General features: G+C 37.0%; 1 protein-coding gene across 3 annotated transcripts in view; it reads right to left on the bottom strand.

Annotated features, from left to right (window-relative positions):
- TBCD (tubulin folding cofactor D) overlaps positions 1-16,455 on the bottom strand; it is a 128,609-nt gene extending 112,154 nt beyond the window's left edge. The window contains exons 1-7 of one of the 3 annotated variants that reach the window (XM_026861357.1): positions 16,236-16,428; positions 12,649-12,699; positions 12,360-12,457; positions 11,546-11,647; positions 9,775-9,921; positions 8,912-8,967; positions 4,946-5,078 (exon numbers count right to left, since the gene is read on the bottom strand). In XM_026861357.1, the coding sequence (XP_026717158.1) occupies positions 4,946-5,078; positions 8,912-8,967; positions 9,775-9,921; positions 11,546-11,647; positions 12,360-12,457; positions 12,649-12,699; positions 16,236-16,428 (780 nt within the window). Of the gene's footprint in view, positions 1-4,945; positions 5,079-8,911; positions 8,968-9,774; positions 9,922-11,545; positions 11,648-12,359; positions 12,458-12,648; positions 12,700-16,235 lie in introns of those variants that run through there. The other 2 variants (XM_026861356.1, XM_026861358.1) reach the window with 2 other exon arrangements.
- Positions 16,456-16,503: the final 48 nt, after the last annotated feature.

Consider the following 16,503-nt stretch of genomic DNA (forward strand, 5'->3'; position numbering starts at 1 on the left):
CAGAGGAAATAAAAGAGCACTTTAACTGATGTTGGCCTTTGGGGAGGAAAAAAAAGGTACATATTCTGGCATGTGCTACCAAGTCATACATGTAAAGCAAAATTCTTGTCTTGGAAAAATCCTGCAAACCTAGCGCTTACAGAGATTATACTAGAAAGAAAAGTACATGATGTATGAACAGAAAACATTAAAAAAATGTAGAAAAAAAGAATGAATCAGCATTACAGGATTCAGCTTAAACTTCCTGCCTTGAAGGAAGAAAAACATCCAAGGCACAACATTTCAAAAAATCTGATACAAACAAAATAATTAATAAGCTTGGTTTGCCACCTGCATAGACATTTAGTGTCAGCAACTAACAATACTGACAGTAAGGAGCCTGTCTATTGGAGTATCCAGGCAATCAAAGTTACGCCATGGTCTCTTCACTTTAATGAGGCCATACAGCATACACCAACTTACCCAACCTGTTGAACTGTTGAAAAGTATGTGACTCCCTTTCTTATAAATAATTAAGCCACCTACAAATTAAAGAAAATCAGTGGTGTGCAAGCAATGACGACTGTCAAGTCTGGTTTTGCTTTAGAAATAGCATGGTGCAAAGGAAAACAAAGCCTAGTTTCTTAGTAATCACAGAAGAAACACACCACACCTTCCAATTGTCTGCATAACCCACTTTAGGCCCGACCTTCATGAGATATATCAATCAGGATCATCTCCAGGACATGTTCCCCAAGCTATACAAATCACCATTAAGGGTGGCCTGAGTGTTTGTTAGCAGGGATATCTTCCTGCCAAGCAGGAGACACAAGTCTGAATCTACCCTCTGGTCGTAGAGTCAAGGATTGGGAGGATAATTTCAGTCTCTATGGGAAGACAAGAGAATTATATCTTTCATTACTCTGGAGCACCCCCTAGTAGTCACACAACATCCAGGTCCAGGGAAAGCTATCAGCCATCCCTGCCTTCAGGCCATATGTGGGGAGGTAAACAAGGTGAGGGAGGACATGCTGTCAGAATAGTAAGTTCACTTGAAAGTAGAGAATATTTAATGCATTATCTGTGCAGCTAATGAGAAAATAGATTAGTTAAAGCCCTTGTTCTTACTAAGTCTTCAACACAAATACTACTTCTGTAAATCACAAGTATTTGTCAGGGTATTGATCATCAACATGGTACTTAAGCTGACAAACTTCAATACCGAGCCCAGTTAAATGGGTGGTAAAAGGAGTTGAGTTTTCATAAGATCTTAGTTCTTTATCAGTTGAAAGTCTGAAAAGTTTAGACTAACGCATGGAGAGTTAACAGAATAGTTCCTTTCCATCTTAACAAGACTACTCAAAACCACAGTGAAATATGTCAAAAGAAGAAAAAAATAGCAGCTTGAAACAGCATTATATTCTAACAGGAAAGAGTCTTACGATAACAGAACTTCTGAACCTTGACTAACCACAATACTTCTGGTGAAAAGGAAAAAACTCAGAAGTATTGGACAAGGCCACATTAGAATACTCTGTGCCATGCAGAAAGAGAAGAGATACAGTATTACCAGAAAGGGGTCTGTGTCCTTGGTATCTGCAGATGTAAGAATTCTTTTCTTCTCCATATAGCAACACTGCTTTTGTACACCTTTATCACCAAACCACTAAGCAACAACAACTTTTTTTAAAATAATGCCAATAGACAATCCTAGCGTTGCTAATTCTTTGAGAATGCCAAAAATACAGAGACTTGGGAAACATTCTATTTGGAAATATTCTATTTCTGTGCCTCTGGGTCTGAAAGAATAGAGTTAGAGAGTTCTTTCTCCCCTGAAGCAAAATTTACATAAGCATGTAGCTATTGCTAAATAATTTTTGCATTAGAGACAGCTCAGGGAAATGCTCTGTTCTTAAGACTCTCAAGTTTCATCAGATCACTGTGTAGGGCGTTTTATTTTTTTTAATTATTACTCACACTTGTATACTGAATCACTTATAAAACAAATAAGGTTTAATAAGTTTCAATGCCCAAGGCTACCTCAACATGATGACATCTCTGTCACGCAAGAACTGGGAGTGCTACACCCTGCAGCAATAACTAAAAAGCTGTTTGATATAATGGCAGGTTTAAAAGCAAACCTCCAGACCAAGAGAATTTAAAATGCAGATTCTTGAAACAGGTTAGAAGTTTCCCTCAAGTAAACAAATGTTTTTAAAAAAAAAGGTAGCAATTTCTTATTAATCCAACATTTATAATCCTTCAAATATATAAAGTATCAGAGCGCAAAAGTGAATTTAATTCATACTGCCAGTTTCAACTGTTAGTTTCAACAACAGAGGGCAGTTTAAAAAACTGAATCGCAAATACTATAAGCAAAGATTCCTGCTAGTGCACACCTGTTGTGAAATGATATATTACTGACGACAGGTGTAAAGAAAAAAAAGAAAAAAGCATCAGTGGAATTAAAATATGTAATGCAAGCTGCGTGTTTCAACAAGAATCATGAAACAGTAGTACTTGTTCTACACATAGTGCTGAGTTAGATTAAACAGTAGCATACCTAATCACCAAGACTTAAGGCCACAAAGAGGCAGATCAAAGTGCAGCAACGTTGAACTACTCATTGCGTACCTAACTTGCAGTTTCAGTTCATTGAAATGCAAGAGTTTCATGTCTTTTTGAAACTTTTTGCCATGCCAATCTCACTACAATCTATTTTCTAAATGCAGACCATCAGCAGCATAATACCAGAATCTGACTGAAATCCGCCCTGTTAGGGGCAGCCCTAAACAGATTCAATGAAGAGAAAGACTTTTTATCCCCACCCTGGTGGGCTGCATTCCCAAAACCTGTTACATTCCCAAAACCTGCCTTGCTGTACTGACCAGAAACTGAAAAATGGTCTTTTCTCTCCTGCTTGTTCAGAGAGAAATGCTCAGGCAACTAGTTTGACTCTTACAGTCAAATTGCTGGAAGAATCTAAGGGCAAAGAATTTTGAAGCTTGTTGACACAAGTTTTAGTTGTCCCTCATGACGCTGTTCTGCTTTACACACTTGGCAATTACTTATTAAGTTTCTGTACAGACTGTTAGAATCTTGTATGTTTAAGAGAAAAGCTTTACTTATTTTAAACACTGCTCATTTTCAGCCGGTATTTTTGGTTTAACAACATGCTATTGTTACAAGTGTCTTACAAAATACTTCATTTAGAACTCTTGAAATATTTCCTACTCCACTTAAGTGCGTCTGCATATACACACAGCCTGCACACGTATCATTCTGAAAACCTGTATTCCCTAATGATGTAATCTGTGCTTACACTGCAATATCTGAAATTAAAAATTGAAGACTGAATGCAAGTAAAGGCTTTAAAAATTCAGTCTGCTCATACCGACCAACTGGAACAGGAGTTATGAGCTGCAGGACACAAATAAAACTGGCCTGATAAATACCTTCTCCTACCCCAGAGGAGGAAGAGAGTCACATAAATGCAAGAAGGCAGGCATCTGCTTCCAGGTATATTGTATCACATTCTAGTTTCGATTCTACTTGTTAAGTATTCACCTGTTTCGCTTAGTATGCACTAATGAACAGGTGGATAGAGCCAAAGCCAAACTCAAAGGAATTATGACAAAACACTAATGTATTATACATCCTACAGGTCTCATCATGCACCTAGAATGGCAGTCAGTCTCTCTTTCCAGATCTGACAATAAAATGATGAAACATCATTCTGTCTTTTGAAACATACTGCAATGCATACAAATAATGCTTCCTCCTGCTTAAGCAGCAAGTCCTAAGTTATTCTAAATATAGATCATTTCTTGTATCTTCTGATTTGGAAGAGCTGCTAGAGAAAAAAAAAAAAAGGAAAAGAACAGAACCCCCACACCACACACTTGTTCAGAACTTCGCTTTGATGTTTAGTAACATACTGTATACAAGTCCTCAGAGCAATTATTTAAAAAGAGCTGCAAATTTATGCAAATTATAGAAACTTGTACAAACACCAGCAAATCCTTAAACCTGTGCAAAGACTATACAAGAGCAGGTCATCTGACTTTGCTTGCACTACCTCAACTCTGGTCAACAACAAAACCAAGAAGGAACAATTCCACCCACACTAACTCCCCCATTCCACCCAAATATATTCAGACATCAAAACTGGAACAGATACTAGAACTCTTATCCAAATATTTCAAAATACACACCAATATTTTTAAGGGTATAAAACTACATGAGGAGTGCTTCAGGTATTACAGATTTTTTCCCCATGCATATTATATAAATTTTAAAACCCAAACTAAGAATTCAGCTCTGAATCATAAACTATTGTTACTTGACAAGGTAAGAAGCATTAAACAAAACACTTTTTCAGATTAGCAAACAAGAACACAGGAAATGGTGCGTTTTTTCAGACTATTGAAGTACACTCTCTAACAAGTTTAGTATGTCTTATTAAAACTATCGAGAAAAGTATTTTACTTGAAAAAGAACAGATACAACTTTGAAGAATCATTTGGATTTTGTTACCAGTTTTGAAAAGTCTAGGGGAAACCACTACTATATCAGAACCACTACTGTATCAGAAGCCAAATTTCTTCATTTTGTACAGTTCCAAAGCAAAAAAACCACCCTGCAACCCACAAACCAATCCAAACTGAATTTTGGAATGACTACAGATATACAAACAGATATTTAAAAGCATTTTTGAGTGTTATTTATCAGCATCCATACTGGCAACTCCACTTTCATTTGGTGATGACAATACTTAAAATATACATACATGGGAATTTACATCTTCACAACTGTTGTGGAGGAAATTCTAGCTGTATAATATCCTTTTAATATATAATAATAAACAAGGACTTCTTTGTACTTTTGCCATTAAAGGTCTACCATAGCTGTATTGTATGATCATAAATACAACCATCTATCTTTTCAAAGAATAACCAGTATTTACCAGGGCCTGGAGCATGCCATTCATAACAACAGTCCCCTCCATGGTCTGGAAGGAGGATTTAGATAGCATTGAAAGTGTCCAGTCCAGGAAGTCTGCCATCCTTTTTTGCCTGACATCAGGGCGGACGATAAATCTGTCACAGAAAAACATAAAACACTGCAGTTACCAACTTTATGACTCTCAATGAGTAAGTTTTCCTGCTATCCACACTGGTTGCAGTTCCTAAAAACAATTTTCCGGTGGATATTTTCCTGAATTGCTGAGGGTAGGAATACTCCAAACCACTCTAAGTTTAGCCCTTCGGTTTCTGAGCAAGGCTCTGACCCAGAATTTCACTTTCCTTTCAGACCAGCCTATGATTTCTCAATCACAAAGCAACAAACTTTCCAAAGTCCCACATCAGAATTATTTCCATTAGAATTAGTGTAAAGCTGAAACAAATACGAGAATTTTCCACCATTCTCACCAAGAACAGCTATTCTGCAAATTAAAAATTGGTGCAAATCAACAGTTAGTCCATACTGCACTATCAGCCAGTGCCATAAAAAGTAATCATCAGGGCTATATTTGTTTTCAGATTTTTGAAAAGGTCAAGCATCTGCTATTTAATACAATGGCTAGGTCAAGAGATGCATTTTCACCCATCTTAGAGAGGGCAAAAGAGGTTCATCATAGTTAAACTACTTGTATAAACCTATACTCAGGCATCATCAGTGCCAGCCAAACTACAGTTAGGGCATCTGCTTCAGTTACCTAATTTAGTATTCTTTAGCACCTAAAAATTAGGTTCCTGTTCCAGCAGAGGTTCAGACTAAATTCAGAAACTTTGTTCTCAGTGCAATCAAAGGAAACAAGGTACCTGGGAAAGCCCACAAAGAACAATTCCTAGCACTTAAAGAAGGATGTATGCAGAGCCTGTATCTGGTTACTTTATATACCTATAAATTAAATGGGGAACTGCACCAAGAGCTAACTAATGGGGAATATTAAGTACAGAGAACACAAGAAACAGTGAGCAGACATGTGATCACTTTAATTGTCTTCAAAGTCAGTATTTATTATATTCAGCAATAGAACAATAAGGATTTGGGGCAGGCGTTAGTTGAGGGGGGGGTGGTTTGGTTTTTAACAGAGCAGTAAGGACAAAGCCTTCTTTTGCACAATAGCCCAGGTAGGAGAAGTAACCTGTAAAGTAGATGAACTGGTTCCTAGACCCTTTCTCAGCCCAAAGGAGTTTAAATCTTAATTTCTCAAAGGAGTGCCCTAACCTCCAGACTAGAAGCAAGATAAGGATAAACCTCATCTCTGACTGCAACCAGGTCACTGAGCAGATAGAAAAGGGAATTCATGAAACAAACTCCAGTATCTTTGCCCTGTGAAAAGTCTTGGAAGCCTTGGATCTTGATGTTTCTAAACCTCACTTGAAATTCATAAACTCCTTACAGCAAGAACCAGAGCCCAGACTTCCTCTTCCTCCCCAAGGAGTTTCTTACTCAGCGTGTTACAGAGTTAGACTCTTCTATCTTATCTCTCTATCCTAAGACTTCTGCATTCCTGCCTACCTAACAGTCTAACTTCAAGAAGATGAAACAGTGATCTCACCTCAGAATAACTCTGTTCATTCATTAAAGAACTGTTTTGGGATGTGAAAGCAGTGAATTCAAGTGCACCAAGGCCAAAAGGCCTGGGACCTGGGTCTTCTAATTCCTGGTGAAGTGTTTTAATCATTAGGATATTCTGAAAATGGTGTTTTCACTAAATAATTGTAAGTACACTAAATAGTAATTTTGCTCCCATTACAGCCTTACACACCTTGATGCAGTGAGTACTAGAACCACCCTAACGTATTCTATAGCCTTATTTGTTATGAACAAATACTTTTAATGAAAATTAATTCAGTCAATAAAACGGAGATGAAGAGACTATAAGACAACTGCTAATAACATGCCTGCATAGTACCCTGCATTAGGATACAAGGCACTTAGGAAATCCTCCTGAAATCCAGGGTTGAGCACTGCACAAACACAGTTTTGGTGAATGCAATGCTGTATTCAAACACATTACAATATATATGCTTCCACTAGTAATTTAGTTTTACAGATACCCTGGAGTGCAAATGAAGTGTAAATTCAATTAGTATAATGTAATGAAAGAATCTTTTAAAATTACTGTCATCCGTACTTGAGAAGGCTTCCAAACACTGGATATAACTTCAAGAGTCTATCACAGTTGGTTGATTTGGGTATTTTTCTGAGTTTTTAGGAAGCGAAGAAGATAAAGGGTAAATTCAGGCTCATATGAATGCTCAAGAATAATTCACTCTCTTGCCGCAAATCCTATTCTTCTGTCAACTTATGATAAAGCAGATTACCAATGCAGATACATAAAAACCCCAGAAAAACACCTTCCAATTATCACTTCCAAAATGACTTCAAAATCTAATTAGGATAAAGGAAACAAACCTACATTCTGTTACACGCAAATAATTATATAACAGACAAGATAATTTATTAAAGACTATTCAAATGATTCATGAATTCACTTAAATATTGCTCTGAAGCATTTCAGAGTAAATCAGAAAAGTACAGGACTAGTCACCAGAGAACTGACTCTAGTCTCTACTTCTTCATGAATTTTCCACATGACACAGTCAGTTCTAAATCAAATAAGTGTGTGTTTTGTCATCATGTTCAGAAGTGTATACTCACTAAACAAAAAATTTCTAAAGCATTAAGTCCCATGACTGAAGTTCAGAATAAATTTAAAATACGTACATGGACAGACATTTCCCAACATGACAGTTAGGATTTGTTCTACTAAATGTTAACATTTAACAACTATTTTGGTACAATTAATGCCACAAATTTTGTGCCTCTTAATCCAGAGAAAAACGTTAACATAGATTTTATTGTTCAGACTAGCTGTCCACATCGACTATCATCATTTCATCTTGTTCACCCTACCGAGCCTCTGCTCCTATAACTACACTGGCAAAACTGGGTTGGCAGAGCCCTCTAGTGTAGATTGAGTATATACTAGCGTAAAGATTCTGGGGCTTTGCCTGCTGGGAGAAGAAAAAAGAAAAAACAAATGACAAATTGAACTGACTAAAGTCCTCTTCCAGTAGAATATATTGGAACATGTACTGTGATATATACTGGAAAAAAACATAGTGTGTTCACGCATAGTTTATGGTCTTTGTAATTTATTTTCATTGCAACACGAATGAAAGCAATCTCCACTAAATCACTAGGAAAGAAGAGATGCAGAAGTGTGTTATTTCAAATTTATAAACCACCCTAGCATCAGTATTACTGATGTGATGCAAAAAAAGTCAGAACTGCACCTCTGTCACAAATTGCATGGTGTCTGAACAACAGCTGTGTAAAAACAATGGGATTCAGAAAGTTCCATTACCCTACACCTGCTTCATTTGATGAATTATTTGACAACAATGAACCTCAAGAAAACAGAAGTATTGATTTCTGGATAAGAGAATGAAGTGACAAGAGGGATATTAAGAAAATAAATTCTACCATCAGTATTTCCTTTTAAGTAACTTAAGTACTACTAGGAAACATCAAGCCAGTAATACTAAATACAAGTTCTCTATTTACCATGCAACACACTGTAAAAATCAGCAGCAGCACAAAGTAACTGTATCTTTCTGAAACCCTGAAGCACAAACCAGTCCCTAGAAGGCAATTTGAACAGTATCCTGTTAACAGTGAAGATCTGTATCACTTGTGATAGATACCTGTTCCTCTGGTAAGCAGAAGAAAACACTGTATTTCCAATAATAAACACACTATTGGATCTGATTCAAGCAAGTTTAACATCCCACTCACAGTTAGCAACTTCCAGTCCTCCCAAAACTGTCATTAGTAGCATGTCAGACTAAAAAATGGCAGGAGAAATGGGAGCTAGATTTTTTCCTTTCTGCCAAGAATCACAAAAGAGACTTACTTTGAAACCAGTACAGCAGCTGCATCTCGAGCCTTATCACTGACAACCAAGTAACACTAAAGGTAAAAGAAAACTAACTGTAAAAGAATTCATACATGTAGATTTAATAACAACTATGTAACAACTTTGTACATGAATATACTTAATACTTATGAATACAAACGTTATTATGATTACAAACTGAGCTTAAGATCATAAAAAATTAACTTTCCCATCCAACAAACCGTATCTCAGTCGACACAGTCTCTCTTCTAGTGTCTTTCAAAGCAAGCTTACCTTTACTGAAACCTTAACTTACAGTCAGATTCATGCTACCACATGCCTACAAGTGATAAGCCACTTCAGTGCTGCAGGTGTCAAAAGCATAAGCTGTTCAGGTATTTGTAGGGAGGGGGTCGTTTATTTTTATCTTAAAGGAATGACAAGTTAAGCACTTCAGCTTATGCCTAGTGAAACCATTATCTTTGCTGAAGATTCTTCATGCAGTCATAGCTTCCATGTTACTCATCCTGATCGAATGCTAATTTCCTATATAAATCATCAAACATGGCTTTCCAAAAAGGCTACCTAGTATTTTCAAATGCTAAAAACTGTTAACATAATCAAAGGCGTGCATTTGTACCAGACCATCATAAAATAAGAAATTTTATTACTTCAGGGAAAGTAAGTGTCTCAATCTAACACTTAAACAGCAAAGAACATACTGAAGATTCCAAAACTATGGAGAAATTCTTTACAGATTAGATCAGAAAGTACAGGCTTAAATAATATTCTGAAAAAACAATAATTTATTACATATTGAAAGATTACATGTAAGGAAAATGTCATAGGCTTGAAAGTATTACAAGATGTATTATACTTACTTTTGCTATTTTAAGTATGCGATCCATTGTTGGCATACGAGCCTGCCCTTCATCAGAGATAATATTTCCATCAAAACGGGCCAGATCAAAAGGAATCAAACATATCATGGAGAGCCATAACAAAAGCATGTAACGGGTTTCCCAAGTCTGGAAAAGAATGGTAAACAAAATAGGCACTCCATTTTCCAGAACGTATTCCAACAAAGTGCCTAGAGCACAAGCTATCCACTAGCTCTGAAGAACTTTCAAAGTAAGATGATGAAGAAAAAACTCTGAATCTGAATGCTGCTCTGTCTCCTTTGGTGTTTCAGAACTAAAAGTAAAAGAAACGGTAAAACTGTAATAAAATTAATGGACCCTCCCCTCTCACTCTGACATCCAGACAAGTTTATTTCCTTCCCAAAGGAAAACTGCATGTTGACATTTCCCTGCCTTCTCCTTCCTTCAGCCAATTTGTGTCTCCAGTCTCAAACAAAGAGAAATATTCCTAATTTCTTATGTATTGCTTTCATGGGTTTCATGAAACAACTTTAGATGTGTTTTGTGAGACAGAGAGACAAGAAGGAACTTTTACAAGCTTTAAAGCTGTACAATTACAACAGCAGCAAAGTGGTCAGAATAGATAATGTTTATTTAAAAAATATTTTAATTTAGAGCAGCAATAGAATTATTGTCTTCATATCCATGATTTTTATTACTCATAACAGATGATGTTCTCTCTTAAAATCCATATATCTTAATAAGCTTTCTAAATTCTTATTTTTCCTTATTTAAATACAAATATGAACTACAGTATCTTGGCATTGGACTTGATGATCCTTATGGGTCCCTTCCAACTCAAGACATTCCATGATTCTGTGATCTCAATCCATGCTTAAAAGTTCTTTCCTTAAATATTTTTTCAAATCAGAATTCTTGCCCAGAAAATTCCCAGCCAAATAAAACTTTAAATCAGGACACATAATGAAGTGGTGTTGCCCTGTTTTTGAAATTGCAAACAGGTAGAAAAAAAAAAAAGTTCTGTGTTATTTTTCCGCAGATGGTAATATATTATCAAAAGGCAAAAATCCAAGCAAGTCATGCTTCATGCCATAATTGGGCAATGTTCTCCAAACTTCATCTTCCTCCTTTCAAAAGAAAAGGAAAAAACTCCACAAAACCCCTCAGAGATATAAAGGTAGATATTGAGGGGTTGGTGAAGAATAAAGCATTTTATGAAATTAAACAAGGAAAATTAACTATCGTCTTCATTTCCTCATCAAAATAGAAGTTCTCATACCAACTTTGACAAAACCCGAAAGTTTAAAAAACAGCCTCTTTACACTAAGAAATAGGAATACACAAAACCTAAATACAGTTTTCTGTGATTTTACTTCTATGACTACAACCTAAACTAGGTTGACTATATGATATGCATAGCAGAAAGATTTTTTCAGTTACTGTTTTTAGAAGTTAAACCCCTTTCACTGCCTTTCTTATTACTGTTGTTTCAATTGATTTGTTCCCTTTTATGAGTGGTTAAAGATTTTACTTGCACCTCTACTGCCATCACTTCTAAATCCTTAGAACATATCCCATGAAAGAAAAACACAAGACCTTTCCTTCAATAAGACATTTCTCTTCTGACAAGATGACTTCCATACTAAATACAGATGTTCAGTTAACACCAGACAGGGTGTATCACTGCTTTATACACTTTTTTCTTAGACTGTTCATCAGCTTTTTCTGCTGGAGTCACAAAATTTAAACAAAAAGTACAGCACGTTCTCACCTCGGAGTCTTTTGGATTCTGGTCTACAAGCATATCCAAAACAGGCTGTAGATCACCTACTTCGTGAGGAAACAGTGGGAGGAAAATTTTGTACCCTCTCACCTATAACAGAAAGTTTCAAGATTTATTAAGCCATCTGGCATCATCAAGAACTGAAGAAAAAGGAAAGGTCCTGTGAGGAGCTTCTTGGATATGATCCTCATGTAGTAAGAACAGTGAGGACATGAATTAATGCCTTGAGATTTTTACATTTTTACAAACTTATTAAGAATTAATGGAATTATAATGCTTTAAAACAAGGGGCCTCTCGAGTGTCTAGTCCAACACTCCTGCCAAAGCACGGTTATCCCCAGTAGGATGCCCAGGACCACGTCCAGTGGGGTATTCAGTACCTCCAGGGGTGGAGACTCCACAATCCCCAAGCAATCTCTTTCAGCGTTCAACTTGCAGTCCAAAAGTGTTTTCTTATGCTCAGAAGAAAATTTTCCACAATTCATCTAATTTCTACTTTTCCTTTTAACATTAGGACTCGTTTTTTCACTCAATATCTCAATGTCTGCAATTTTTTTTTTTTTCATTCAGACCTTGATTTTTACTACTCTGGATCATTAAATAACATAAGCTATCATGAAAATGATAAAAAAGAGAACTAATCTCTCACAGTACGGTTTAAAACACTTCACTGCATTACTTAGACAATTACTTATTTTGCTGGTTTTGAAAATGTGAAATTTTTTAAAGTTATTTAAACAACAAAGAAAATATTAGAAACTTACACATTTCAGTTACAGAATGTTAAAATTGGGGGGTTTACCTTTGTAATGATGTAAAGAAATTTAAACGCCAGGTGAGATAGTGGTGGAGGAGATCCATTGTCCCGTACTATATCCAACAAGGAATTCATCATCCACTCTAATGAAAGAAGAGGGAAAAACTGAGCCTACAAGCAGTTACCTTACAGTTTCTCATACTTCTAATAACGAGGGAGCTAGTAGTCACGTAAGCAATATCAACCACAGCAATCTTGTAATGCAAATATGGACCTTCTAGTTTACAGATTCTCAAGTATATACACAAAAATTATTTAAACATTACATTCCTACCTAAGTGGTGATCCAACAAGTGAGGTTGTTCCTGGTACTTGTCCATTATACCTGAATAGGAAAAGATATCTTTAATAAGCTAGTCAAATTAATGCCTGTAAGAGCCTTTAATTGAGATACACCCCAATTCTAGACAGCTTTAGCTTAAAACTTCTGTATCCTTGAGCTAAGGGGTGCCACCACCTGTAAGCAAGGTCAAAAAGTAAGAAAACTAGAGAATAACTGTAAAAATACACTCTGTCCACTTCCATAGTGCAATCACCTCCACTGAATCATAAACTCGTTTCCAGGGGTTTCTCAAATTACTGTGGACAAACCTCACAGCTAGATGAGACAAGCAACCACCCAGTTTATTGCTGTCCTTCACTGCAGAGCCCTCTGTGACTCTCCTTTCCTAACACAACTTACCAGTACACCATTTCTGATGGAACTCTGCAAACAGAGGACAACATTAAACCACTGCAGCTGCCCCAAGCGTAGCAGCTTTTACACTGCACTCCCACCCGCACAGCCACCAGAATGCTGCTTTACACCTGCCTTGCTGTTCTCATCTCCTTCATCAAGATACGGAATCCCACATACTTTTACACACTGTTCTATCTGTTAGCATGTCAAATGACTGATTGTCTTTAAAAACACACACGCTCAAAGATATCTCAACATCAAGAAGTGTAGCAGCACTTTTCCAAGTCCTGAGGCTAATGCAGCCATGGGGAAATTCTCCTGGACACACTGGGTTCCACCACAAGGCTATCTTCCTTCCCATGCCTGGAACACATTTGAAGATGTAGTTCCACCACTGAGGATCTGGACTGCAACAGGGTATAGGCACTGCAAAATTCTTACCTCTTTCTTTTGAGCTACCCAACTATAGCAGGAAAAAACCAACACAGTACTACTTGCAAATGAAGGTGCTCTTCACAATTGTCAGAGCTAGTCTTTTATTTTGATAAAGAACACAGGAAATTATTCAGCAAAGAACAAAGAATCCTTGACAAATTTTAACCTGGTCAAATACAAACTGTAGCTATTATTATTTGTGCTCCTCAAAACTTTTCACAGTACTTATCTTGCTGCCAGGAATGTTACCAGGAAAGCCTGCCATATGAGGAAAGGCTGAGAGGATTGGGTTTGTTCAGCCTTGAGAAGAGAAGGCTTAAGGGAGACCTTATCACCATGTTCCAGTATTTAAAGGGTGGCTACAAATAAGAGAGAGAATCCCTTTTTACAAGAAGTCACATGGAAAAGAGGAGAGGTAATGGATACAAGTTACTCCTGGGGAGATTCCAATTGGACACAAGAGGAAAAATTTTCACAATGATAACAATGAGTAATTGGAATAATCTCTCCAGGGAAGTGGTGGATTCCTCAATATTGGACACTTCCAAATTCAGCTGGACAGGGTGCTGGCCATCTAGTCTAGACCATGCTTTTGCCACAAAAGGTTGGACTGGATGATCCCTGAGGTCCCTTCCAACCTGGTGTTTCTATGACTCTGTGATTCCTTTTGAAAACTGACTTGAGGAAAGAGAAACTGAAATTGAATATTGAAAAAAAAAATATAAGAACTTGCCACAGTTCTTAAAAACAAAAGCACTGCCATTTAAACCTAGAATCAACAAAAAGTAGCTACAGAAATGAAAGTTGGATTTCAGAAGAGATCATCAAGTGATCCAGTATTGTGCTAGAGATTGCCTGGATCATTTTAGATATTTGGGCAAAAAATAGCCTTTTTAATTAGAAAACTAAAATACCTTCTTAACCCCTCATATGAACACTTAGATTTAAGACATAACTCAACTCCAGCGGTGCTGTAGTTGACCAGTGGATGACACCACACACCCACTTTCAAGACACCAGCCAGTCCAACTGTATCCTTGCACTGACTTGTGCAATTCCATTGGGATATCGCAGTGCTGTCTCCTATCAAGAGGGAAGCTCCTAATCATCACTAACTTCCCATTGTAATAAAGCAATAACTCTCAAGCAGGAGTGGAATTTAACAGCAAATTCCTTATCTTGTCAAATTGTTTTCCCAGATCAGTCTGGTAATCTAAAATAAAACTCTAAATCTAAATGCTGACGAGAATGAACTGAAAAAAAAGTTCTTCTAATACTATTATTTCAAAAAAAACTTCCTAAATTTTCCTACAAAAATTATTGTTGCAGATATCCTCCAAACTTCTGTTAACAGTTCACCAAAAAAATGAGCATTTAAATGTTTTTGTGAATGCTTCACAGACCTGCGTTAAACTCCTCTGTACCTGATGATTCCTGTGTTACCTGCATACAGATTAAAGGTATTCCCTAAGCTTCAATGTTACATCACACACATTTAGTCTGTTACTATATTTGGGACATTTTGCCCAAGAAGGATCAAATTATACTTTATGACGCTCAATATTATAACCAAATATTGAACATGTACAGTACCTATCAGTTTTAAGTAGATTAACACTGTATTTAATGGGCAATGATATGCACACAGAAAGTTCATAGATACAATGTAAATACCCAGAGACAATACATGGAATGTGAAATACAGAGGCAGAGCAAGACGATCAGTTGGAAGAGACCATGGCCTTTCAGACACTGAGATTTTTTCAATAATGGCTTTTCTATCCCATCAAAGTCAACCATTTCACCCGTGACACTTAATGATCAACACAAATATGAGTGGTTTTGCTACTTCTTACTGAATGGTTACATGTTCATCATTAACCTCCTCAGACGGAACAGCCAGTTAAGTCAATTGAGTCTAATACTACTGAGTAACTTCTGCAGGGTCAGGTTTCCAAATTTTTGGCTTTTTGGTTTATTTTTTGACAAAAAGAAACTAGGTAGGCAAACACATAGACACTGGATCAACATTTTGTCTGGAAGTTTTTGCAACTTCACCATTTTTGCAAAACTACTCGCAGAATGCAAGTCCACCTAATTTGATTTGTAAATACATGAAACCTTGAATTAACTTTGGCAAATCATCTGGTCAGAATAGTGGATCCAATACACAGATGGGCATTGTAACAGGTGAATTACCTAGGACACTGCTACATGAATGTAACTGTACTACTTCAATATTCAGCTGAGGTCTAGGAGCAGAATAGCTTTCATTATATGGCACAAAAGCTAAGTCAGGTCCAAGTTCCCTCCACTCAGAAACAATTACATGCTCTGTATGGATTCAGCTGCCCTTCATATTTTCTGTGAAATATAAAAGTAAAAATATGAAATGACCACTTCAAATCTCAAAATGCATGCATTTTCAACATGTTATTAGGTACAAAAATGGCTTTATTTAATAGACATACAAACTTTAACCGAATTATTGCCTGCATTTGAATAGGAAACTGGAGGCTAAACATGGGTCAGAATCCAGATTTCTTAAATCTAAGACCTGGGTTTTTATTTACTGCTCAGTAATGTAACATATCTGGAAAACAAAATTAGTAAAAAATTAAATCTAAATTACCTGTTGATAGAGTTCCAGCATTAACACTAATACAAAATTAGCGGTTTGGTCCTTCTTTGTTAGTAAGTTCCTTTAAGCAATATAAGAACAAGCTTCCTTTGGATGATGCGCTTACCTATGAATTTTTCCATGGTCATTTCTCGAGTTACCAGATCCCCAAAGACCCCCTTCAGGTTACCGATGAGCCCCCTGACTTCCTGACTCTCTGTGAAACTCTCCAGGATACTTCTCGTGGTGATGACACCCGGCTCCTGATTCTGGCCTTCCTCCGGCTCCGACTCCGCTCCGTCCATCTCGCCCAAAGCCATGCCCGAGCGCGCCGGGCCGCGCTCCCTGTAACAGCCGGGCAGAGCAACAGCCGGTCAGCCGGGCTCTCCCCGCCG

This window comes from Athene cunicularia (assembly GCF_003259725.1).
Source record: "Athene cunicularia isolate RWA chromosome 18 unlocalized genomic scaffold, athCun1 chr18_part1, whole genome shotgun sequence".
Classification (NCBI taxonomy): Eukaryota; Metazoa; Chordata; class Aves; order Strigiformes; family Strigidae; genus Athene; species Athene cunicularia.